Raw genomic sequence first — 24,616 nt, 5'->3', positions numbered from 1 at the left:
CAATGACAGGAATAGCCTCATACCCATCTGAGCGTTGTGAAAGATCCTCACTTCAGTCTGATGTCGGGAATACGCGTATGCACGGGCCATGGTCCCACTTAATTTTAAGGTTATCGCTATCGATTGGCTCGGTTTCGCACTCGTTTTTGCTGAACTCGAGGACTGCTACGAGCGAGGAAAGACATGATATAAAAACATATTCAGATTGAAGATGAAATTAAAGCTATCTACCGAAGTAGGTGGTATTATATAAAAAAGGCCGAGACCTTATCATTATCATTGCATTTAAGCAGTAGTCGAGTCAACCTCAACGTGATCAGCGTTGATTTGCTTCTCGGTCTTGAGGTCCTCCAAGTTCTCAACACCAGTAAGGCCAAGGCTCTCGTTGATGCGGAGCATACGAAGACGATCAGACTCAGCAATGCTTTCCATAGCGCCGCCAAAGAAGATATCGAGTTCCTCAAGAGTCTTATCCTTGGTCTCAGGGGCATACTTCCAAACGAAGAGACCACCGCCAGCACTGAAGATGGCGAAGAAGATATAGGTGCCGTACTTCATCGAGTTAAGCATGTCTTTGGTGGTAAGACCAATGACAAAGTTGAACATCCAGTTGGTGGAAGCAACGATGGAGACACCGCGAGACCGCTGACTGTTGGGGAAGATTTCCTGGGCCAAAACCCAAGAGACGGGGCCTGTTACACGTTGTTAGCAAAATTAATATTTGAATATTTGATGAGCTGGTGACATACCCCAAGAGTAGGCAAAGTTGACTGCAAAGAGCCAGATGAAGGCGATAGCCACCCAGCCTTGGGACTGGGCCAGTCCCTCATTCAAGTCCCATTTGGGCTTGTAGATACCCTCAACGATAGCGACAATAATGTGGCAAAGGAACATGCCAGCCGCTCCAACAATGAGGAATGTCTTGCGGCCAAACTTGTCGAGGAAAAGGACGGAGGGGAAGGTGAAGATAATCTGAAGAATACCAGTCACACCAGTGGCGAGGAGAGTTGTTTTCGTGGAGGTGAAACCGAACTGATAAGAAGGAAAGAGTTAGAAAGGTATCCGCTCATACAAAAGAAGTATCACATACCGAGGAGAAAATTTGGGGCGCATAGTAAAGTACAGCATTGATACCAGTAAACTGCTGGAAGATCATGATACCACAACCGAGGGTCAAGCGCTTCAGCATGTTGGGAGCAAACAGAGACTTCCAGGGAGCTAAAGCACCGCCGGTACCGACGAGCTCACGCTCACTCTCCTCGTCGAACATGACAGCAGCCTTAATCTCAAGGTACTCAGCCTGAACCAGAGGGTCATTCTCAGGGAGACGACGCAGACGAGAGATGACAGACTTGGCCTCTTCGTCACGGTGCTTCATCATCAACCAACGAGGGGAGAATGGCAAGAAGAAGAGACCGAAGAACAGAATCCAGGCGGGGATAATCTGCAGCGCCAGAGGAAGTCTCCACGCGATGGTCTTTTGGCCCAAGCAGGTGTGACCATGGTTTTGAGCGGCGTTGTATGTGCCGTCAGCCAGGTAAGGGTTGCTGATACCCTCAGGTTGGCATGTATTACTACCAACAAACTGCATGCCATAGTCAAGCCAGAAGGCGATCGCGGTGCCCACAGTGATGGACAGCTGCTGGAGGGAAACCAGCGAACCACGCAGCTCAGGAGGAGCAATCTCAGCTTGGTATAGTGGGATGACCATACTGAACATACCAATACCAACACCACCGATGATTCGGCCGGCAAAGAAGTATGCAGGCGTCTGTGCACCAGCCTGCAGACCGGTACCCAGGGTGAAAATGAAAACGGCAGTCATCATAGCGTACTTACGCGAGATGCGATCTGCGAGGACACCGTTGATCAGGGCACCGGCCCAGGCACCGAGCTCCAGAGCAGACACTAACCAACCCTGAATGGTAGAGCCCATGAACGTAGGGAAGTGGTTCTCAAAGTTCTCCATGACAAGGACGGGACCCATCACACCCTGATCGTATCCATACATGATACAACCCAAGGAGGCAAACAAACATGTGAAGAAGACATAAGGATTAGACACGAATCCCCTGAGACCGTGAGGCTTCTCCGCATTGTTGCGGCCAACCACTGACTGACTGATCGCCATCTTAGGTATGAAGTTAGGGCACAAGATAAAGCAAAGAATGAAACCCAGTCAGGGAACTAAGAACTGCAAGACGGGTAGACCACCCGCATTATATAGTCCTGGTCCCATCATGCGCCTCACCTTTTTTTCTCCTCGCTACCTGGGGTTAGCGCCTTTGGCCGACGACGTTTCCCCGGAACTGGAGACGCAACGCTGCACTCCAGACAGAAATTTCCATGCGAAAAACCCTAGATCACTCGATGGCATGTGCCGTAAAAAACCGACTAGAAACACGCTAGATCCAAGTTTGAAGGCTAGACCGATACTCGGAGTAGTAATGAGCCGGAAGTACGAGAATACTTGTTGGAAGCTAAGGGCGCCACCATCCAAGAAGAAGCACCGCGCCTCAAGCGACGGCGTTCACTGGGCAGTCTGCGAACCGAAAGTTACATCGAACAAGCCTCGGTGGCCAAGACCGCCATGGCTTGGCTTCGACTTGCTGTGATTCGTAATTCTCTCCAGCATGAATCCTGAATCCCTTTCCCCAATATCAAAATCCCTGTTCTCAGGGAGAGGGGTCATTAGTGCTTACTGCACTGAAAACCCCCATGGAGTTAAGCTATGGCCCCCGCATACTCGGACTTATCGCCATGTTTAGCTGATGAACAGCGACTGTACAGTACTGTAAGTGCATGTATCCACTGGGGTTAGCCCACGCGGCTGCAGGCCAGGTCTGCTCCAATAGAGACTTTCGCTCATCAGCTGATCTCAAATAAGTGGAAACTTTCTAGAAAAATAAGACAAAGAACACCCGAAGTCCCACTTGAGGCATCAAAACACTTCTGTGGACTAATCCCGCATGTTTGGACCAGCACCCAATGAGAAGCATAGACGCCTGAAGCAACGGAAACTGTGGCGCCGGGCAAATATCGGGTTGACTCATTCGGAATTCGACTTAGCAGCCCTAACTCCTGATTTAGCATAGTTTGTCTCTGGCTCACACGATGTTGCGCCAGTATGGAGTGGCGCAAGCCACGAGGCGCGTTCTCCCCGATATTTCCACGGATATGCTGATTTCAAGCTAATAGCCAAGCCGTGTACACGAGACCGTTAAGTTGGGAGGGGGAAAAAATAGTGTCCAGTCAAGACCGGCATTGAGTTGTTCGGCAGCCGTCAACTTCGGGGAGCCGCGGGACGCGTGGCCCTACATTTTCCCACGGGGTTAACCCCTTCTTTCGCTTTGCCTGTTCCAGATGCCCGGTGAGAATTCAAATGTCGGGGATGGAAATCTGGGGATTTTGTAATTTACAAGGGTCGTATCACTTTCCGGGATCGAATCAGTCGAGTGTCGGCTACTTTTCTCGGGGAACCGAGCCCATCTCAGCTTCCGACTGATCCGGTCTCGAATTTCCGTTGTTTGGACGCCATTTCCGACGTTTATCCATTGGGGTCTCGCGTGTCTCAATGGACCAATGAACCTCGTCGGTCCTGGGTCTGACCGAAGTTGAAGCGGGAATATTTGACTTTTCTTTTTATGCATTCACTGCTTTGGATGCACACATAGGATGTTACTCTGTTCTGTATCATTCTGATCGAAGGTTTGTGGTAGCATAAACCGTTTAATTGGTGCATTATTGCGTGAGAACGCTGGGTGCATATTCTCTCTCGATATTTGTATTCGCAGGATTCGTTGGTCAAGGAGTCGTTCCACTTTATTAACTATTCTCAAGGGTTACAGTCCCTACATAAGCCCTAGCGGTATCCTGACCTGGGAAATCCTCGCAATTGTTACCTAAAACGAGCAATGAAACTCAAAACAACCCTGCATAGGAACCTAGGGTAACATGAACTTGTTTATATTGTTAACATCATCGATGGCACTACTTGAAGTTATACTTTCTGCCAGCAGCTTGAAACATGCGCTACAAAGAAATAAACGAGCCCAAAGAGTGGAAATTAGAGAGTGTCAAATTGAGCCACATCGTTGAAACGTAGACAGTGGATTCTCAAGTCTACTAAGACGTACGTACTTTATTCTCAATACAACATACCTACGCCTGTTATCCTGGACGAATTTCCCGCTAACACTCCGGTAGTCGACCCTCTTGAGGTTTATTTACCTATGGCTCCTTCTTCCATAGAAGCTGCTGCTTCAGGTATGGATTACTCATAACATCCCTTACTAGATCAAACCTGAGTGAGATTATGCCTCTGACTCCATATGATAGGTGGAGTCTATCCCCTGAACGACGTGCCTTAACCTGGTGAAAACAGCAACGGACATCGTTTACTTCGGCTTTCTACTTCTCCCTAATGCTTCGATCTTATTCTCTCCACCTCATTGATCTTTGGAAAGAAGCAGTGGGGATCAAATAGATTCGTTCCTCACACCAAGTGCTTATACTTCATGGTAAAATCATCATAACCCGGCTCAAGATAATGTGCTGATCGAGTAAAGTGTTACATTCCAGAGGTCGTTTCATCTTCTCATTCGCTCTCGTTCACTTGAAATATTGAAATGGGAACGGCACGATGGCAGTCTGATGCAACAGACATGGGGCGGCAATGAGGCTCACTGCGCATATTCTCAGATCATAGAACTCAGTGGGAGATCAATCTGCAATATCTAGCTGATCAACAGGCTCTCTAACGATGCTTTTCTAATAACATTGATGGCTGCCTGAGGTCGCCATCAGGCATATGGGATGTCACTGGGTTTACCACACTCGATGATTCTCGTCCACTTCATAGATGGCAGGAGGATATTTCCAGCTCGTCAGGACCGGACATGGATACCTCCTTCGTCATCAAACCAACTGGGGATTGACTGACCTCATAGGCCCTATTGTCCGACCAAAAACGTTCGGGACAACGACAGGCCGGACCAGCCGGGAAAATCAACGAAAACACGCTGAACACAAGTACTATATAAATGGAGGTTATCCGCGACAGTTTGTGCACGTATAGTATCGCCTATTCAGACCATTCCGAATATCACCTCCAAAATGGCAAACGCACCAAACTCAAACTGCGGCCCCATCACCACTCCAGGGCCAGGAATGAACTACTTGCGCTCAGAGCTTCACGACCTGAAGATAATCGGAGTTGAGGAACATGTCATTTTCCCGGAGTTAACCAGCCGAATCCCTGATGAAGGTCTGGCAACTCACGCGAAAAAGGTCTTCAGCCAACTTGTCAACCATGAAGCAATGGCTTACGCTCGCGGTCGCTCCACCGACGTGGGGGACCAACGCCTGCATGATATGAACGAGGGCGGCATCGCCGTGCAGATTCTGAGCCTTGCCGGACCAGTCAACTGTATGCAGATGGAGCCAGAGCCCGGTGCGGCGCTAGCACGCGACATCAACGATAATCTAAAGAAAGCGGTTGACTCTCATCCTGATCGTTTCAAGGCTCTCGCGGAACTGCCTTTCCACGCGCCCAAGTTGGCGATTCAAGAACTTCGCCGTTGCGTGAAGGAACTTGGCTTTGTGGGTGCAATGATGGCGGGCTCGGTGGGATGTACGGGGAAATTTCTTGATGACCCGGAGTTTGACGACTTACTTTCGGAATTCGAAGCCTTGGATGTGCCGCTATATCTCCACCCTGGAATTGCACCTCCCGCGGTCATTGATGCTTATTATACTTTTCCGGAAAAGCCCCAATTGTCGGCGACCTTGGCTGGCATGGGCTGGGGATGGCATAATGAGGTTGCAATTCACGTCCTTCGCCTCGCTATATCCGGAACACTGGATAGGCACCCAAAGCTGAAGGTTGTGGTAGGGCACCAGGGCGAGATGTTGCCTATGATGATCCAGCGTTTTGATGCCATGTTTGATGAGAATATCTTCGGGCTGAAGCGAAGTGTCGGCCAAGCCATGCGGAGTCAGGTTTGGATCGCCATCTCTGGACTCTTCTCATTGCCCCCAACACAGATTGCAATCCAAACGTGGGGGGTTGACCGGATTCTGTTTGCTAACGATTACCCTTACATCGATGCTCAAAGAGTACCGGAGTTTGTTCGAGCGTTGGGAGATGTTGTTGGCCCGTCTGATCTACGAAAGATCTGCAATACAAATGCAGAGGAACTATTTAGATTCAAGGCTTAAATAGGCTTCTGTTTTATGTTACGGAACAGGCGCATCTGGCAAGGGCAAATATTCATTGTACTATCAAAATTTTTCAGATATAGATCCAACCTATGTTTATAATTTGAATAGAGGGGTTTTGTCATAGAATTTACTTGCCTGAAGATCCAAAAACACCCGGGCCGAACAAGCTTCGGCGGATATCAAGGATCGGATCTCGTTATCTCGGCATTCCGAACGCCGACATATCCGATTCTTACCTTTTCACCATAGAAAAAAACTCTTCTCGGAAGTTGTTCAGCTGAAGCCTCATAAGTCCTGTTCACTCCGAAAGATGCCATATGCGATATAGTCTCTTCATGACCGCGAGTCTTTGCAGTTAAACGAGCAGTCCGACTTCTAAACTCCAAAGCCTATTTCTTTAGTTCGTTTCCATTCACCCCATGCTTACCGTGAGGGATTTGGTTTTCATTCATTTGTAACTAGACCTTGTAAATACCCAATCTACTTCGGTCAAACCTTTTTCAAGAATAACTATGTAAGACAGGGATTTAGATTTTAGTATAGCGTACATGCACACGTTAGCGTGCATCTCACCATCTCACGTTCATAAAAGGACGTGTAAGAATCACATACTACTAAAATCATCGTTCATCGACTACTAAGGACCAGGATGAGGTGAAGACATTCCTGCCAGCCACATCCGCAGGGTTTCCTTGTTTAAGGACTATAGCCAGTGCGGCACATCCCCGTTTCGTGTCGAGAAACACATACGCCGGAAGCTTCAACAAAGGGTTACTTTAAGTCAAACGAAACAATTCGCGGTCTCTCATCCCCATGCTTATCAAAAAAAATGAGCACTAACCCAGGACAAAATTCCTCCTTGTCCTAGGGTTACAATATACATAATCAAGCACCAGGGACTTTAAATTCTGAAAAAAAAGGAGAAAAAGAAGCAGTCTGGCTCTACATCGATCTTATTCCAAGCAGACGGCTTGAATTGGTTCAGCCTTCAATATCACCGGTACGTAGAAGTAAAGAGCCGCAAATGTTCCGCGGTCCTCTCCCGGACTATCTTACTCGATGAAAACAATGCTAGCCAGCTATCTACAACCACTTACTAATAGAAAGCGAATGTTTTACTGCTACAGATTCCACTATATAATAAATCTAATAGAACGAGAAACACACAGTGCATTAGTGTTATGCAGCCCAGTTGTAACAGTCCCCCGAGGAGTAGGTCATTTCCTCTTTCGGTATCCAACCCCGACCCCGAGATTGCCAAGATCACTACGTATGCAATGCTTGAAATCTCTTGCTTCGGAAAGCCAATGGGACCTTTTTCAATGCCTAGTCTCTCTTAAAGCCAGTTCATGACGCGGGGAGACTGCCCCTCGCATGGGTTCTAGCCGAAGCCAAAGTGCTTTAGTTGAGATACGGACATAGTCATAATACTACGGCCCTACTTGTCCGGGGTCTGGGGATTCCATGCCCATCCTGAAGAGAAACACGCGTCGTCATCTGTGTGTCCACGGTTTAACTCACAGCATATGCAGTCACAGTACAGTACATCTAGAGCTAACGTCGCGAAAACTGGACCACGAGGATTGAAGTGACGATCAACCTCCATATCGTTGGTACCTCTCGGGTTTAAGTAAATTGTTTGCTTCATAAAAAACTTATTGCTTGGAAATATTCAGAGAACCGACTTGTCCCTCGCTTCCTTCCGATTTCGATCGAATAATGCGTACAAGATGTACTCAGTCTGTGTAGGGCAGTGGAGAAATACGTAAACAGCCTGAGCCTGATCACAGACCAATTTGACTTCATCTATTGTATACTTGAATCCCGGTGACAAATTGAACGAATTCGTCAGCTCGAGGAGCAACTACGCATATGCAGGCAATGATTTACACCCCTGGACCACGGCCGCTTTGATACATTGTACTAACCTTAAGCTTCTTGGAGCCCCGGGATGGGTCAAGTGGACCTCGGAGTTGTTGCTTGAGCTTATCATTTCCCTGGCAAGACAGACCAAGCACAGCATCACCAATGCACTCTACTCTATAAAGTCGAGGTTTCCCCGCCTACAATGCCCCTTGAATAGCAGAACACCCGACTTGATTCACTCATTCATCATGCATTTTTCATCCAAAGCACTCCTTGCAGCACTTGCTACCTCAGCATCTGCCATTCCACACGCCCCTCGAGGCGCTTGTGATGAATCATCTCTGAACACCACCACCTTCCAGTACACTGCCACATCCGAAGATACAATCTTCAGCATCGCCAAGCGATTCGATCGCGGAGCATGCGATATCGCGCGTGCCAATCGCATGATTGACGCAGAGCACCTCTATGCCGATTTCACACTCAACATTCCCGCCCAGGTCTGCAACCCCGACAGCAGCACCTGTCTGTTGACCAGACAGAATGCCACAGATACCTGTGTCAAGGGCGGTCCCCATGACTACAGAACTATCGCCGGTGACACGATTGAGAAGATTGCGCTTTACAAGCTGAATGTTACTGTTGATACCATCTGGGCTCAGGCGAAGGGCATGATCTCGTCGACAACGGAGGTTTTGCCGGCGGGTACGTGGCTCAAGATCCCTCAGTGTGTTCCGAGTGTTTGCTCTGTTACGCCGTTCCATTTCACCTATGGTGTTTACAAGGATCTTGCGGAGAAGTTCGGCACTTCTGTCGGTCAGATCATGTCCTTTAATGGCATGTACAACTACAGTGATCATACTGCTGCGGACGCGGCTTGGATTACTGTGCCTATGGGATGTACGAATCTGTCATTGAATGTCACAGAGGAGGTTTAGATTGTGTTTCATTCTCGAGTTTTTGAATGTTTTGATTGGTTGTTTTCAACTCATGGGTTGATCACTCAACCTTCTCTTATATTCAAAGTTGCTTTGTTTCTTGTGGCGGCCAAGGAGGTTTTCAGGTTCATTCTGTGAAAGCCTGTGGTCTTCATTCAGTCGTTCCACTTATTTTTATCTGGCTTTTCCTTTCTTGTCAAATACTTGCTGTATCGCATGGTTGGGATATCGAAAAAGTATGGAGTCCTTTCATCCTTTCACCGGGTGGCTCCTGAGCCGCAATGAAACTACCAGCCCTTGTTTCATAGTTCAAAGAAAATATTCCATAATGACTCGAAACAGGCTTTCCGTCAAGTTCTTGATCGAATCCGAGGACGTAGTAGATAAAAATAACCCCTTTCAAGAAGAAAGACTGAAAACCGATACATAACTCTGATCATTTCGCAGAGAATCACTCTTCACCATCAACAATATCGATCCTCATTCCCACACTCGAGTCAATAAAAAGCAAAGTCATGGGATCAGTAATGAAAACCAACTTCGACGCCCTACCACGGGAACTTGTCTTTCAGATCGTCGACCATTGCGACACCAAATCCACCGCAAACCTCTCAGTGAGCTGCAAGGACATGCAAGCCACGCTCGAAGAGACCGCGAAGAGAAAAGCAAGCCTGTTCCGCAAAGCCCTACCATCCGACGAGATATACAAGGAATACGGCTTCATAGACCCAAAGGGCTACTGGATGCGAGACAACGGCGAAGTGAACGGCGAGAACCGCGACACCTTCGAAGAATTCGAGCACGTCACGCCAGAAGACAACGAGCTCTTCGCTCAAGCCGTGCGCAGCGGCAACATGCATGAAGCGCACAAATACCTTCATCTAGGCGTCGACCCGAACTCGCACTGCCTCGGCGGCGCACGCATGCTCAGTCTCGCCGTCCACTCTCGCTCGTCCGACATGGTCCACCTGCTCGCCAACTACGGCGCCGACCTCAACGCCATCGACTACGCCACCAGTATGAGCGCCCTGGCGCACGCCATCTACACCCAGCAGCCGGATCTCATCCGCGCGCTGATCGAGCTGGGCGCTGATGTCAACAAGCACGGTCTTGCGGCTTATATTGCCCACACGTGCACTGCGGAGATCATGGCTGTTTTCCTGGAGGCGGAGCCGAGGCTGGATTTGACTCATCTTGGTCAGCTGGTGTGGACGGATCACCCTGCCTGGGAGGAGGACAATGGGTGGGCGATTATGCACCATGTGGCGGTGCGTGGGGATCTGGATATGTTCGGAGTTCTCTTGCCGCATGTCTCGGCGGAGATGATCAATGCTCGGTCTGTTTATGAGGAGACGCCGCTTCATCTGGTCGTGGAACGGGGCCATCATGCACTTGCGTTGGCGTTTATGTCCCATGGCGCGGATGTCAACGCTCGTGATTTGGACGGCTATAGTCCGCTTGACCGCGCGCTGGTCGGGGGCCATTGGGACATTGCACGTAGCATCATTGAGCGGTGGGATGTGAAGCTTGGGATTGAGGATGCGAATGGCTTTACCGAGCTCCATACTGCGGTACGGGCTGGGAATGTGGACATTATTCGATTGCTTCTACGTCGGGGCCAGAAGGTCCGGAGAGGAAACTGTTCGGAGACTCCGCTCTCTATTGCTATTGAGATGAAGCGTCTTGATATTGTTAAAATTATCTGCGAGGAGTCTGTCAACGACCATCCGTTTATCAACGACGACGACCAGGGTGATGAGCAATTCGCTTCTTACGAATTGGCTCTAGAACTTGGGCTGCACGAGATGAAGGATTATTTGACATCTGTCCCCAAAGTGCGCTAGAGGAATAGAGCTGGAAAACCGAGGAGAGTTCGATATGTGAGAGAGTCGGAGGACATTGAAACGATGTAGACTGGGAAGTTGACAAGTTCCACGATATTCAAGGTTTCTTCGTGGTTTTGGTTGTAGGAGGGTTTTGGAATACGGAATACTTTTTTCTCTGTTGCTCAAAGGCGTTTGTAGCCATCATTTCTGATTCAATGTGAACTACATCCTATTCCAAGCTCCCTCGTTGCCGAATGGTAAATTATCACGCTGTGACATGACTTAAGCCAGTAGAACTAACGTTATAACTTATCCGAGCACTCCACTACATAGTTTATCTGCAGTTTCAGACTTTCTTCTAGGATTGAAACGAGCATTCGTATCCAGTATCTGCTAGATCCAGGAAATCCGCGCTCAACAAATATCAAATCTATACCTGTGATGATCGACTCCATAGTGCGCAGACTCTGATGTCACCAAAAAGCCACTGAGTAAAGGCTAACGATAATTTCTCAAATGACTCACTCGACAAGACGATCAGCCTCGTGGGCAGATAGGCCGCAGCCTACAGTAGATAGGGTCCAATGGTATACGATAGCCGCATGAACCGCTCGAACACGTCGGGAGAGGCTCTTGCAACAGGATAAAGAGAACAATCAAAAGACGACAACAAAGGGATCCTCTAAAAAAAGAAAGAAAGTTGTAGCGATGGAAAGAGTCGGATTAATTGGTCAAGATGTGGTCAGCTTCTCAGCCCAAAGAGCAAAGATAAGCAGAATGTCTTACTATAGGTCACCCGGACACGCCAAAGTCTAAGACAGTGGGATCACTTTTGCACTAGACGATGAAGAGTTGAACCAATAGGTCTTGATTCTTGATAAGTGACAGAGTCGTTAGTTGCTGGTTTTTAGTGGTAGTGTCGGTATTAGTGTGAGACTACTGTAGGTCATGCATTGAATCAAGCGTAATGTTTTTCATTGAATCAATCAGTCTAAACAAGCCAGGACGTGTCCCGCAAAGCAACAGCAAGAGCGAAAAGGTGCAGCAATTAGAATAAGCTGGGAGGTACAGGACAGAGGGCGAATCCAGCAAGGTCAAGACCACGAGCTAAAGCTTAAGGGGATCAGTGAAACCAGTGACCGGAACAGAAGACAGGCAGGAAAGCACAAAAGACAATGCAGCAGAGAGAGAGAGCAATAAACTAGTCCGGTATATTGGAGCTGTAAATGCTGCGAGTAACGGTATGTACTCCCTGTCTCAGGTCAAGTGAAATAAGATAAGTTGACAGATAACAAAACATGCAAGTGTAGTGTTACCAATCTGAACGACGCGAGATATGTATGCAAGATAATGTATGTGTTCGTGAACGCAGATGAAATATGAAAGACAGGGGTAGGGATCTAATTTAGATCCTCGGAATTGAATTTCAGGGCTTGGGCTCTTTGTTTTCTGTATCCTTCTAATAAGGTCCATTCCAGCAGGGTAAGATGGCTTAGATGAGCCATCTGCCGGAAGTGGTTGAGACAATTTGGGTGGAAAACAGAGCACCATTTTGTGTGCTACCAAGTCCCGTTTCCTTCACGGTAACACACATAGAAAGAAAAAAATAAAGAAGTCGAGCGACAAGTGGGTATCATAACAGTGGTGTCTTTTGGAACTTGGCGCGTTATTAATGAAGTGGGAGGCGCACTGAGAGGGTTGAAGGTGGAGTGACTGAGAGATAGGGAATTGAATTGTGCACAGCTGGCGATCCTTAATCGGGGTTGGTGAGCTGCAGATAGTGTTAGTGGAGTTCCAAACCAGAAGATGAGACAGGGTCACATACACGAAGAACAGGCCGTGAGTAATCTTCGTTATCTTGCAGCGAGACACTGCTATCACGGGGACCGTTCGGGTAGAGAACCGCATTGGGCTTCATACGTCGGTCAATGAATGTACCTGACCGTCCAGGGACAGCGCCACCAGCAGCAGCGTCACTGCCCTGTGGCCACCCGAAGCTGGATCCCCTGCTGTCGCGGTTGTCGGCCATGTCCTGGCTTGGGATCGGGCTGATGGAACGAGCACGCTTGCGGTAGAAGAAGATCATAAAGACGAGTGCTCCGATCAAGGCGAGTCCACCAAGGACACCGATCACAATACCGGCAATGGATCCACCACTGAGCTTGGATCCGCCAGCAGCACTGGCGTCAGCCGATGCCGAGTCAGCCCCAGCCCCCGCAGCAGAAGTGGAGGTCGAGTCTGAGACGGTGATAGTCTTCACCTGGCCGCCAGAGTTGGTTTCGAATGTGACGCTGGCCGAGGATGTAGTCGTACCCGATGTCGATTTCGATTTCGATTCCGATTCCGTAGAAGTAGACTAATAAACCAAGTCAGCGAGGCGCGTCCAAGACACAGATCAATGATGCCACGATACAGTTTGTGATGACTTGGAGAGTGGTTCCGAAGCAGTCACAGTGACAGTTTCAGGCGACAGCGTCGTTGTGGTGCTCTCCTATCCCCGAGATCAGAACCATGAACAAGACCCCAACCCCGGTGATGTTACGTGGCTCGGGGACGTGGTCGATTCAACAAGGAATGGGGGATGTGGATAGGCAGGGCAGGAGAAATAGTGGAGAGTGCTTACCGAGCTTGAAGAGGAAGTACTGCTGGTTGACGACGAGCCGCCCGCTGTGCTAGTCACTGAGTTTCCCGAAATTGCAATGTAGGCAAACACTCCTTTGGCCGCACTTCCACAGCTATCGTCTGGGTAACCCGGGCAGGATGTGTCGCAGTCTGAAGTATCGGATCGCGAGCTCTTGGATGGTGCGACATTGGAGCACCAGCAACTCTTGCCTTGGAGAATTCCCAGTGCATAGTCGGCACAGGTGCCCTCGCAAAGTCCGTTGGATTGGAAGGTGCTCGTAGCTAAAACTGGTCAGCCATGGCTCGGTCGGCGAGAGACCATCTACTTACACGCCGAGGAAGAAGAGCCTGTGTTCACAGAGGCACAGTAGGTGAGGTCTGACGCGGCCGACACCCAGGGTGCCAGGAGGGCCCAGGTCGACACCCACACGAGGACCTGCATCGTGGAGGTCCTCTCACACTTGTTCACCCAACCACCAGTGGCCGACGAAGTGGTGCCTGAGCCAGTTCGCAAAAGGGTCGAGATTCAGGTCGAAATAGTCACGAAAGAGAGCGAAATCGGTTGTGTGCCGACCGTCACGACGATCGGTGGGAGGGAGATCAAGATCAAAGAAAGGGAAAGGCCCAATTGTTCCCCCACTATCCAAGCGTGCTGAAAGAGGTGGGAAAGGGAAGAGAAAGGTGAGAAGAGGAGAAGAGGAGACGATCAGTCACGGGTGTTACTCTCGGAGTATGTCGAGCCTCCCGACATACCCGCTCGGTGGATACTGATTTTCCTTCTGACGGCTACGAGATTATTGCCTTTACTTGTTTATTTGCAGTTGAATTACACTTGTGGCCAGGCTCCATTCAGGGGGAAGACATTGGCCTGTCGAGAGGTATGAAACCGCAGCCCAGTGGGTGAAGTAGGGGGAAAAAACCACCCACTGTTATCTCTGCTGTGGCCTGTTATGATCTATTATCTGCAGTGTACGCCATTGAGCTTCTCATTGGCAATAATTCTTAGTCTCGGGTAACATTCATAGTTATCTCATCAGTTGTCTATTGACTTTTTTCCTGTTCTAAACGAACTCCACTGAAATTTTCCCGACTGGAGAGCCAAAGTATGGACAACCAAGGGAATGGAACATTCCTCTCCTTCATACCGGTAGCAGTTAGCATTTAGCAGTTAGCAGTGAACAATTCACAGTTAACAGGTAGCAGTAGTTGGCCGTGATTGTGATCCTGCATGCGACCTGGATTTGATCCAGGCACTTCCTATGCATCGACAGGCCAAGTGAACAGACTCCCGACATACGTAAGTGAAGTGGATAATCGACGATTTCTGTCTCAGAAACAAGCCACACCGAGAGACAAGCCACAAGAATGCCCCAATTTGGGTAGGCTTCTATTTAGTTTATTTGTAGACAGTAGATAGTAGACAGTAAACAGTCGAGAGTATCCAGTAGACAGTAGACAGTACTCCGTATGCGAGGGTCAACTTGATCCTCCCTCTGCCGTTACCACCCTATGTCATAGACCAGTCCCTAGTCCCAGTTTTACCATCGTTCTAGACTGGACAACCCAAAATAATCCAATTTCGCTCTCACAAAACCGGGCAGGCAAACGCTAAGGACCAGAGTGCGCTCTGATTTGCCGGACAAAGTCCTGCAACCTGCAAGTTCCATATCGTCTTCCCCTCTCTCTTCCAGTACTAAGTTATATAGGGTAGACTCTGATCTCGACAATACGATTTGTACAGTGACTGTGCTGTCTACAGCTGTTCTCGTCTTCAACTTCCCCTTTCTCAAAATTTCGCCCAAATCCATAGCTGGTGGAGAGTCTCCACACTGCACTTAACTCACCGATCGATCGATCCCGGAATTGAAGTCATTTCAATATCCTCATTTCTATTGATTGGCCATCATCCGCTGACTGTACAGGAGATCTGGATTGGAAATCCATTTCACTGTCGACTTTGAAACCCTCAGGGGTATGTATGCACAATACAGTACTGAGTACAGTACTATGCATAAGTTATGTGCGGCTGTGCAGTGCACGGTGTCGTGTATAGGATCAGTAACCGTACAGCATCCAGTGCAGTCGTCAGGGGTTGAGAAAAGGTGACACACTACAAAGAAAAACCACTTCTCTAATAATAAAGGCTCTAGATCTTCGTGATTCGGGTATGGTGCTGGGAGCTTTAATCTGGCTGAGACACATCCACTTGATCCTGGTTCCCCCCCCCCCGTACCTGATCCCCCAGTTAATCTCCCCCCGGTCGCACTGCCAGATCTTCAAAGGGGATTTGTGATGGTGCATATGCACTTTGCACAGGAACCGGGGTTCATGTTACATGGTCGCCTCGTCGCATTCATAGGTGGATGTGCAGGGAGGCGGGGAGGCGTCCAATGGATCCATGCCAATTGTGCCTGGTGGCTTGCAGATGGCGTCGAGTCTGAAACAAGCGTACAGTGATGATCATTGCAACATTCGCCACACATACGTACGTCTCGAAGCCGAGCCGTTAGGGCTATGAAAGAGGACAATTCAAACAAAAAGTCGTAGTTTTACATTCCGACCAATCTGTACAGTACATGTGGGCAAGGTTGCAGGGCCAAATTAACGTCACTTCTCGCTCAGATCATGCTTCGCGCCCTCAACCTCGAAAAGTCAATTTCCGATCAGAATCGTACATGGCAGTGATCACAGCATTTCAGATTTAGATGGCTTCCTCGCCATCACCCTTCTCAACCTTCTCGCCCTTCTCGTCCTTCTTGTCCTCCCCGTTGTCGAGCGCCATCGACATATCAGCGAAGGAGAACTCAGAGCCCACCGAAGTCATGCTCACAGTCCGCTGCCGGGGCTCAAAGCGGGGGAAGGCGCTCATCCGGGCGATCTCCTCGGGGACGTCCTCAACATAGTTCACTGGCCCCTGGATCGTGCTGCGCTTGCCGGGGAGCGGGAGGCCAAACTTGCCAGGCAGCGGGCCGGTCATCGACATCGTATCACTGGTGTCGTCGTAGTAGAAATCTGAATCGGGAAGGGAATCATCCTCGTCAGAGTTCAATTTCTTGGAGCCTGCACTCCGAAGCCAATCGCCGATGAGTCGGTCTCCGGATTCCTTGGGGGAATTGCAGTAGTCGTAGTTGTAGTCGTGCTGTACTGTGGTTCTGCCATCGTCGTCATCGTCATCATCCCCGTCATCAAAGGTATCGGCGACCGCAGACATGGAGACAATGCGAGTAAAATTCCATTGCATATCAAGCAGGTCAAAGCTAGGCAGCGGGTGATCCACGGGGTTGTGGGTTTTAATTTTGAATCGATGACCGGACTGGATGGGATGAAAGGAGTTCTTGTTCTCTTGATCAGGCACAACCACGAGGAGGTTCTCGACGCTACTGATATCCTTCGAGGGAGGAGGTTCTTTGGTCACATCGACCATGTCAGATGTTGCATGGCCAACGCGTGGCTGCCAGTGGAATTCAATTTCCATTTCGGTCTTGTCATCGGACACCGAGACTGGGCGCAGTGCAAACAATCCATCCACCCACGCGGTACGCAAATCATTCCGAAGACAGATAAGGTTGGTGCAATCATTTACTGGACGCTCAGGATCAAAGGAACTGTTGAAGACGGCTTTCTTCCAACGTTCAGCGGTATCGTGATCCCAAAAGAAGTCCACATACTTCCAAATGCTCGGAAAGGCTGGAGCAACAACCCCAGGAGACTTGGTAACCAGAACGGGAAAGATGCGGGCTGTCTGGTAGACCTTGCCGGCACCAGTGATCACACATTTGTAACCATCACGCTCTCTGGCAATGTCCTTGGCGAGTGGAGCAGTGGCATATTTGGGATCATCGAATGAGGTTGTTGATTCGGTTTCAAATTCATCGTAAGGGGACAATCTTTGTGTCCACTTGTAAGGCAGGCTGGCGACAAGATCGGTTAGAGTCTCCATCATCGAAGGTGACAGGTTTGCCATGTGTGCGGTGAACTCAAGCTTACTCAGGTCGCAAACTTGGACACATGCCCAAAATGGGACAGTGACCTTTGCGCCTTTCAATACTTCTTTGAGTTTGCTAAGAAGGAGCTTTCGTTGGTGGGATGGAATGTTGAAGCGTTCATCATTCACGCGTATGACGGTTGTGGAGCGGCGTAGGTCTAGGCCATCGTCGCTGCTCGGCGAAAGACGACCAAAGAAATCATCTGGCTCTGTGTTCGACATCTTGCTGTGATTTAGCACAGGCACAAACGAAGATGAGGAGAAGGGATTGTAGACAGGCAAAAGACAGATGAAGGGTTGCGAAGCAGCTGGGGATTGTCAGAATAATGGACGTTGTTGTCCAGGGAGTGGTAAAGAGAAGAATTGTCAAGCAGTTTTGGATCCTCTAAACAGAGGAATGTATGCTGGTCAAGGTAAGACAGACTGCCTAGAAGACGCAGACTGGTCTCAAAAGAACACAAACTAGTAAGTGAGGGATAGTTCAAAGAGATGTAGGGGTATCAAGAATCAGCTTAAGGAGAATGGTAACGGTTGTGTGATGAAGATAAACAGAGTGTGCGGGGATGAGAGAAGGTGGAAGAGGGAAGAGATGAAAAACAAAAGGAATAAACAGTAAACAGGACAAGAGAACATCTTGAGGAAAGATGGCAGCTAATTTCCGAATAGCGAAGGCACGATGCAGAAGTTGATAGTCGCGGGTGCCAGGAACGTAGGGCACGTGAAGGAGTTGTATACCCCGGGGTAGACTTCACAACCTCCCAAACTTCAGAGCTGAATCTGTCACTCTGGTTTTGTCAACATCACCGTCTGGAATCAACCACCCAATCTCGGTCTCTCAGCTCTCGCATACGCTTCTCCATCATACGTGCTTGTGGGGGCATTCCCATGCGAGGATGGCCCATATGGGGTGGCCGCATTCGGGGCATGGGTTGTGCCACCGACGAGCGTTCACGCTGGATCTCAGTGATTCTTCTGCGGCGTGCACTGCGAATAGCATCGGACAAATCCACAAGTTCATCGATGTCCTCCTGTGCGGATGATATGTCAGAATAAAAATCATTCACCAATCAATACAGGGCCAGTCAATCCTTACCGGCTTGAGGTAAGAGAAGATATAATAATATCCTCGGCTCTCTTCATACTCATAGCCCATGTCTTCAATCGCCTCTCTGACTACCAGCTTCTTAGTGATTTCAGTCCATCGGTCGTCTCGCGCAGACTTCGGCTCCATGATTTGCTGAGCAACTCGTCCTGACTCGGCTTCTTCCACGGAACTGCGTCGGGGTTTGACTTCAACAACGTCTAGAGCCCCTGTCATCTCGATTGCTTCCTCGCGGGTAAGAGCCTGGACCGCAGACCATCCATCCAGGCCCTTGGGGGCGCGAATTTCGGTCTCGGTGCTGTCGATTTCGATCTCATCTTCCAGGTCATGAATGCTAGATGCGGCCTGTCTGCTACGGCTGAATGACCGCGCAGTTGCTAGCGATGCAATTCCATCGTCGATTGGTTCAGCTCGATGAGAGGCAGACGTGGCATGTTCCCATGGATCATGAAAGTCAACAGATGGATGGCTTGTCGGAGAAAGTGATTCCTCGCTATTGCGGTGTTTGATAACTATGTCCTCCTCCGACATTCGCCCACCTTGCTTTTTCCTGTTGATTGGGTTAGGGCTGGCAGGGTACAGGGAAACTTTTAGGCTCACCGATGATGAATATCGATTTCATCGAAGCTGCCTTTCTCTCGGAGACGTGGACTCGGTGCATGAGGCAGATGCTCATTCTCAAAGCCTTTGGCCAGTTAGCAAAGATCATACATTGTTATGCAATGATATTATTACCATGATCAATGTGCCTGTGATGTGTGAACACATCCTGGTGAATTGGAGGAACATGAATTGACTCCATGGAAGGTGAAGGTGGGCGTGAAGGAAGCTTTTCCTTGGTCTTTCGGATTCGAATTTCTTCATCGAGCTCCACGTCCGCTTCAATATCTCGGGGGCGTGATCTAGAATCGAATGTGGAGCGGGTTGTCATCTCCTCGTCCACAAGGTCGTCCCTTCTCCCAGCCTTACGAAGCCCTCTCAGCTTACGCTCGAGCTCTTCCACCGGGGGGCTTGACCGCCGTTCTCGTCTTTCACGCAAGACGAGCTCCTCATCTTCGCCTGCGATGGGTGGCCGCCGACCTTTGCCCTTCCACCGGATGAGCACATCGTCGTCTTCGAATTCTCGTTCTTGGCGGTTCATGGGGCCTCCAGGTTGATCCGCAGGTCTTTCATCCAAGATGACCTCTTCCACTTCCACTGCATGAGGAGGCGGAGGTCTGGGACGTGAGCGAATTTGTACTTGATCTCGCTCCATTTCAAATCTTCTGTCGTGAGGTCGAAGATCCTGTTCGCTGTCCCATCCACGGCGCATGGGTGGCTCTTTTCCTCTTCGTCGAATGACCACTTCGTCTTCCTCGATCTCGCGGCGTATCTTGTCTTCATCGTGTCTTCTTTGCTCCTCGATTATCATATCTTCTTCAAATTTGCGTTCGGGGTGTCTCCTGCTTGACCGACGTATTTCTCTCCCCTCGATTAGATCATCCTCGGATCTGCGTTCTGGGCGGCGCCTGCTTCTGCGCTTCTCAGTTTCATACAGAAGATCATCTTCAGAGCGTCTTTCTGGATGTCGCCTGCTTGGCCTGCGTCGTTCTCTTTCTTCAAAACGGATATCTTCCTCAAATTCGGGGTCCGGGGCTGGCCTCCGTTCTCTGCGTCTTTCTCTTTCTTCAATAATAAGACCTTCGTCAATTTCTCGAGGGTGACGTCTGCTTCCTCGGCGCCTCTCCCGCTCAACAAGAACATTCTCTTCTTCAAATTCTGGCTTTGGACGACGTCTCCGATCTCCACGTCGTTCCCTTTCCTCGACAACGAAGTCTTCTGCGGGCACGCGGTCCGAACGACGTCTCCCTTCATGGCGCACTTCCTCTTCATCAAATAGATCCTCTTCGACTTCTCGCTCTGGTCGATGGCTCCGGTCACCGTGTCGTTCTCTCTCCTCCATAATTAGATCTTCTTCTACTTCACGGGGGTGCCTTCTGCTTCCGCGACGCCTCTCGTGTTCTTCAAAACGAAGATCTTCTTCGCCGGTTTCTCGGGGGTGATGTCGGCGCCGAGACCCCGAGGGTGGCGGGTATGCTTCCTCGCGACTTCGACGCATAGGGCGCTCGGGCGACGAAATGACAGTCTCTTCTCTGGATCGTCTGAGCATCATTTCTTCTCTTTCTCTAGGGTGCGCAAAGCTTTCTTCCATGAAGTCGCGTCGGGGGCGCTCTCGTTCTCGGAGATGTAAACGCTCCAAGTCCTCGACCGGTGGGTCGGAGCGTCGACGCCTATATTCGACGTCATTTTCATATTCGCGATCTTGTCGGCGCGGGCGGTAGTCTCTTTCGCGTTCTCGCTCCATTTCGTATATTTCCTCGTCGTCGTAACGATCGCGGGGTGGTGCGCGGCGGGACATGGTGGGCTGCCAGTGCGGGGAATCACGAATCACCACATGAGATATGGACTCAAATATGCTGGTTTGCACTGCGCACTTGACAGTGTTTCAAAGTCGCAAGTTCTTCAGATCTCACGATAAACGTGAGAGTCCTCTGAAGTTGTCGAGGTAAACGCCCGAAGGTGAGAGAGCGGCTGGTGGCTGGTGACCGGCGGCTAAATCTATAGTGGGGCACACAAGCCTTGGACGGTTTGTCTGTTGCGCTTACTATACTCGAGCCACTGCTTTGAAATGTGGAGAAAGTTCAAAGCGAAAGAAGAAAGGGAAGAATTCGAGAGAATACGTGTAGAGCGTGGAATGTAAACGTTGGCCGTGTCACGCTGACGAACACACTGATCAGCCCGCTGATGTCATTATCAAACGCTGCCCAGGTGAAGATCAATAACGCAGACGGGCAACGATATAACTAACCCCGATTTATTACTTGATCTATAGAAAAGAGGTTGGTTTACCCGTTCCGCTGAGCTTAAATGATCCATGGTTCTTCGGCACAAACAGCCGCTTTCGGTGTGATTCATTTGTTCTTGGGACTTAGGGCTCGATATCCTTGGTAGGCCCAAGGCGGTCATCCCGGTAGTCTTACTGCATGAGTCCTCGCTTCAACAATATATGGACACAGTTCTTACCACTCATCAACATAGCTTCATTCCAAAGGTAAATTCACAGATCAATAAAATACATGCACCAGAAGGCCTCTTTATGTACAAGCGCAGGGTCACTTTGTTTAAAATCCTTCAACGCCCATACTCTCAACCTATAAGGTTACCTGATTAGTTGCAGATCCCCACACGACTGTACCCCCATCCTAGAAAAGAACCTTATTCAAATCCTTATCATTGTGCACTTTGATATTCCGCATAATAGCCACCCAAGCAAGCGAAAGTCCCATGATAGCAGTACCAGCAATCATCATGTTCCTCTGACTAAACGCATAAGCATCCTGGATAGCGATGCGAGCAGGCGACCCAACAGGGTAGCTCAGCTGCACTTCCAAATCCTCATAGATGGTAGACCACTGGTCCTTCAACTCGGTCGGCAGTAACTCGCGTAGCTTGCCAGGAAGTGTATTCGTCCAAATAGCACCCGACACACTACTACCAATGGCCCCACCGATATTTCCAAACGTGCTCAGTAACGCCAGCATGGCGGCGTACTCTTCGTGCGTGGACGCAGCCATCACGGCGATTTGCTCAATCAAGATGAGTGTCCCACCCCCACGGCAAGGAATATCTGACACATGCACTGGTACCCAACGCTATGGCCCGGACTTCGGAAGTAGATCATTAGTCCGCTAGCGAGGAGGTACAGTGGGACCGCAAAGCACAGGAGCCACTTGAACCGCCCTGTTGCGCGGATGCAGAAACCGCAGGCGATTAGCCAGATTGGATCCATGAAATCGAAGATGGCGCTGATGTATCCGGCCTGTGTCAGGCTGGTGTTGTATACCACTTGTAGGTAGGATGTGAAGTAGCTGGCCCAGCAGTAGTATGAGACCTGGTAGGTGATGTCTAAGAGACACGCGCCAATGACTGTGCGGTCGACTAGGAGGTGATATGGGACAAAGGGCTTGGGGGCTAGCCATCGCTCGTAGATGGCGAAGGCTACTAGGACGCAGAATCCAACTACCATCATGGCAATGATCTTGGGGGACTTCCATTGGCCTTGGGTGTTGCCGGCGATGTTGAAAGAGGTTAGGAAGAGAATCGTACCTCCGATCATGAGGAAAATCCCAATAACTGTGGCATGGTCAGACTGGTGGTGGAATGCCAGGGTGTGATGTGGATAAGGTAAGTGAGTGACTCACTGTCGAACTCAATAATATAGAACCGGATGCTGTCAAACCAGGTTCGCGTGCTCCGGGGCTTGTACTGGAGTGTACCCTCCTTGGCTGCCTTTCTTTTGGCCAATTGCCATACGACGATCAAGGGCGACGCAACAATAGGGAGCACGATGCAGATTGTTCCATAGGCCCAGCGCCAATTTGTCTCATGGAATTGGTTGGAAAGAGGCGAGCCTGAGAACGCAGTGATCATACCAGGAGAGGAGGTGAATGCGAAAGCGATACCTCGGTCACGCAGCGAAGAAGTATCAGAGGTCATGACATCAATACAGAAAATTGCCCCAGTGAATCCAACGGTATAGAATGCCTGCAGGTATGTTAGGTCTTGACAGGTGTGGACTTGGAATTGGGTCATGGTATCTCACCTGGGCAGCGCAATAAGTCGCGATATTGTGGCAGCCAGCCATCATAATCAAGCCCATGATAGCAATCAAGATCATGATGATGAAACCGGTTGTTCGATCCCATAGATTCAGAACCTTGGCGATTGGCATCAAGCATGCTGCACCCATAACGCTGGTGATGACTGAAATGACTGAGAGCAGTGAGTGCTCTGCGAAACCACTTGTGATATAGGCCGACAGGTTGGAGGTCAGACTGCTGTTGAGGTAATTGGTAAAGTAAACCAACCACATACTATTTTCTATTCAGTCCAGCTCCGATTGAAAGAGGGCCGTCGGTTTTCTCACCTCGCATATGCGATGATCAAGTACTTCTTCGACCATGTTTTGGTGACTGCTTCAGCAACTCGGACACCATCCTGCTGATCTTCTTCTTCTGAGACGTTTTTGTCTTGTGGACTCGGAGAAGTTGAGTCTTGATTGACCTCTTCCGTGAATGCGGGCTTGACAGCAGTCATGATGCAAGGAATATGAAAAGGAATGCCTGCAAAGTGACCAAGCTTTTTTACATTTATTGAAGTGCGAAGACAAGCCCTTTTAACATCTTGGCCAGATCATGGCCTCATCCACATTTGGTGGTTCCACCGGGCTTCCTTGTAACCGAAATGTACAAATGCTCTCTAGCTCGATTAAATCCTTTCCGTAGCATCGTTCCGTGCCTCACCCGATTCCGAGAACACAAGCTTCATGATTCGTGGCTTTTCTTCTTAGTTGGAATTTGTTGACGGATTTGCTTCTGATATTGGCAAAATAGTCTATCAAAGCAAACTTAAGGATGTAAACCCGCAGATGTGAGCTGATGGTGTGTACCATGGTTAGCCAATATTGAATCTTATCAGATTTCAGGGTCCATCACTCGGGGTCCGTGGTAAGACATGGTGGATCTACCGTTTCATGGCTGCCTAAGACTTGCCTAGGTTAGCTTTTCCAAGGTACGCTATAGGGTGCATTAGCTAATTCTATCAATGCACCTGCATTCCTGTTCAATCTCCCATTGTGGCGAGCAACTTGAGTCAAGATCATGGTGTCGATCGAGTTGAGTAAAGCCCTGGATAAAATCAATTTCATTGCATGTCTCCAACGAAAAAGTGTCTGGTTCATAGAGAATTATTTGGCATGTTAGGAAACACACTAGTGCCTGTTGTAGGAAATTTGGTTCATTGAGCTATTAAAGCCAGGGATCCATCTGAATGCCAACTGTTATGGGACTGCGTCAACAGCCGAGCAGGGAGGACCACTAAGAGGTAGAGTCTGCTTCAATTTGTGTCAGCATTCTCGTAACATCCTAGCTTCTCTCCACTGTTTCGTGGGCTGCCCTCGTGTTTAGTGGTTTCGTGGTTTCTTGGCTAGTTCATTAGCTCCGTGGCCCCCATTCTA

At 49.4% G+C, this 24,616-nt stretch overlaps 7 protein-coding genes across 7 annotated transcripts; 3 read left to right on the top strand and 4 right to left on the bottom strand.

Annotated features, from left to right (window-relative positions):
- Positions 1-285: 285 nt before the first annotated feature.
- Positions 286-2,131, bottom strand: N7511_000297 (sugar porter family MFS transporter; the record flags this gene model as incomplete). Its single annotated transcript, XM_057122722.1, has 3 exons — positions 286-692; positions 750-1,032; positions 1,091-2,131. 3 exons carry the CDS (start codon positions 2,129-2,131, stop codon positions 286-288), a joined length of 1,731 nt encoding a protein of 576 aa, XP_056988455.1.
- Positions 2,132-5,115: 2,984 nt separating this feature from the next.
- N7511_000296 (amidohydrolase family protein) lies at positions 5,116-6,219 on the top strand (the record flags this gene model as incomplete). The annotated part of the gene is made up of 1 exon (XM_057122721.1): positions 5,116-6,219. The coding sequence occupies one exon, from the start codon at positions 5,116-5,118 to the stop codon at positions 6,217-6,219; it is 1,104 nt and encodes a 367-aa protein (XP_056988454.1).
- A 2,117-nt stretch (positions 6,220-8,336) lies between these two features.
- Positions 8,337-9,026, top strand: N7511_000295 (LysM peptidoglycan-binding domain-containing protein; the record flags this gene model as incomplete). Its single annotated transcript, XM_057122720.1, has 1 exon — positions 8,337-9,026. One exon carries the CDS (start codon positions 8,337-8,339, stop codon positions 9,024-9,026), a length of 690 nt encoding a protein of 229 aa, XP_056988453.1.
- A 527-nt stretch (positions 9,027-9,553) lies between these two features.
- On the top strand, positions 9,554-10,870 carry N7511_000294 (F-box domain and ankyrin repeat protein; the record flags this gene model as incomplete). Its single annotated transcript, XM_057122719.1, has 1 exon — positions 9,554-10,870. One exon carries the CDS (start codon positions 9,554-9,556, stop codon positions 10,868-10,870), a length of 1,317 nt encoding a protein of 438 aa, XP_056988452.1.
- A 1,735-nt stretch (positions 10,871-12,605) lies between these two features.
- Positions 12,606-13,916, bottom strand: N7511_000293 (uncharacterized protein; the record flags this gene model as incomplete). The annotated part of the gene is made up of 4 exons (XM_057122718.1): positions 12,606-12,623; positions 12,678-13,208; positions 13,476-13,756; positions 13,805-13,916. 4 exons carry the CDS (start codon positions 13,914-13,916, stop codon positions 12,606-12,608), a joined length of 942 nt encoding a protein of 313 aa, XP_056988451.1.
- Positions 13,917-16,175: 2,259 nt separating this feature from the next.
- On the bottom strand, positions 16,176-20,959 carry N7511_000292 (uncharacterized protein; the record flags this gene model as incomplete). The annotated part of the gene is made up of 5 exons (XM_057122717.1): positions 16,176-17,767; positions 18,310-18,487; positions 18,553-19,111; positions 19,162-19,246; positions 19,297-20,959. 5 exons carry the CDS (start codon positions 20,957-20,959, stop codon positions 16,176-16,178), a joined length of 4,077 nt encoding a protein of 1,358 aa, XP_056988450.1.
- An 844-nt stretch (positions 20,960-21,803) lies between these two features.
- N7511_000291 (uncharacterized protein) lies at positions 21,804-23,697 on the bottom strand (the record flags this gene model as incomplete). Its single annotated transcript, XM_057122716.1, has 5 exons — positions 21,804-22,253; positions 22,313-22,734; positions 22,803-23,145; positions 23,204-23,474; positions 23,528-23,697. 5 exons carry the CDS (start codon positions 23,695-23,697, stop codon positions 21,804-21,806), a joined length of 1,656 nt encoding a protein of 551 aa, XP_056988449.1.
- Positions 23,698-24,616: the final 919 nt, after the last annotated feature.

This window comes from Penicillium nucicola, assembly GCF_028828085.1.
Source record: "Penicillium nucicola strain IBT 29836 chromosome Unknown utg000001l, whole genome shotgun sequence".
NCBI lineage: Eukaryota > Fungi > Ascomycota > Eurotiomycetes > Eurotiales > Aspergillaceae > Penicillium > Penicillium nucicola.
Note: the sequence above shows the minus strand (reverse complement) of the source record. Positions and strands in the feature narration are given on the sequence as shown.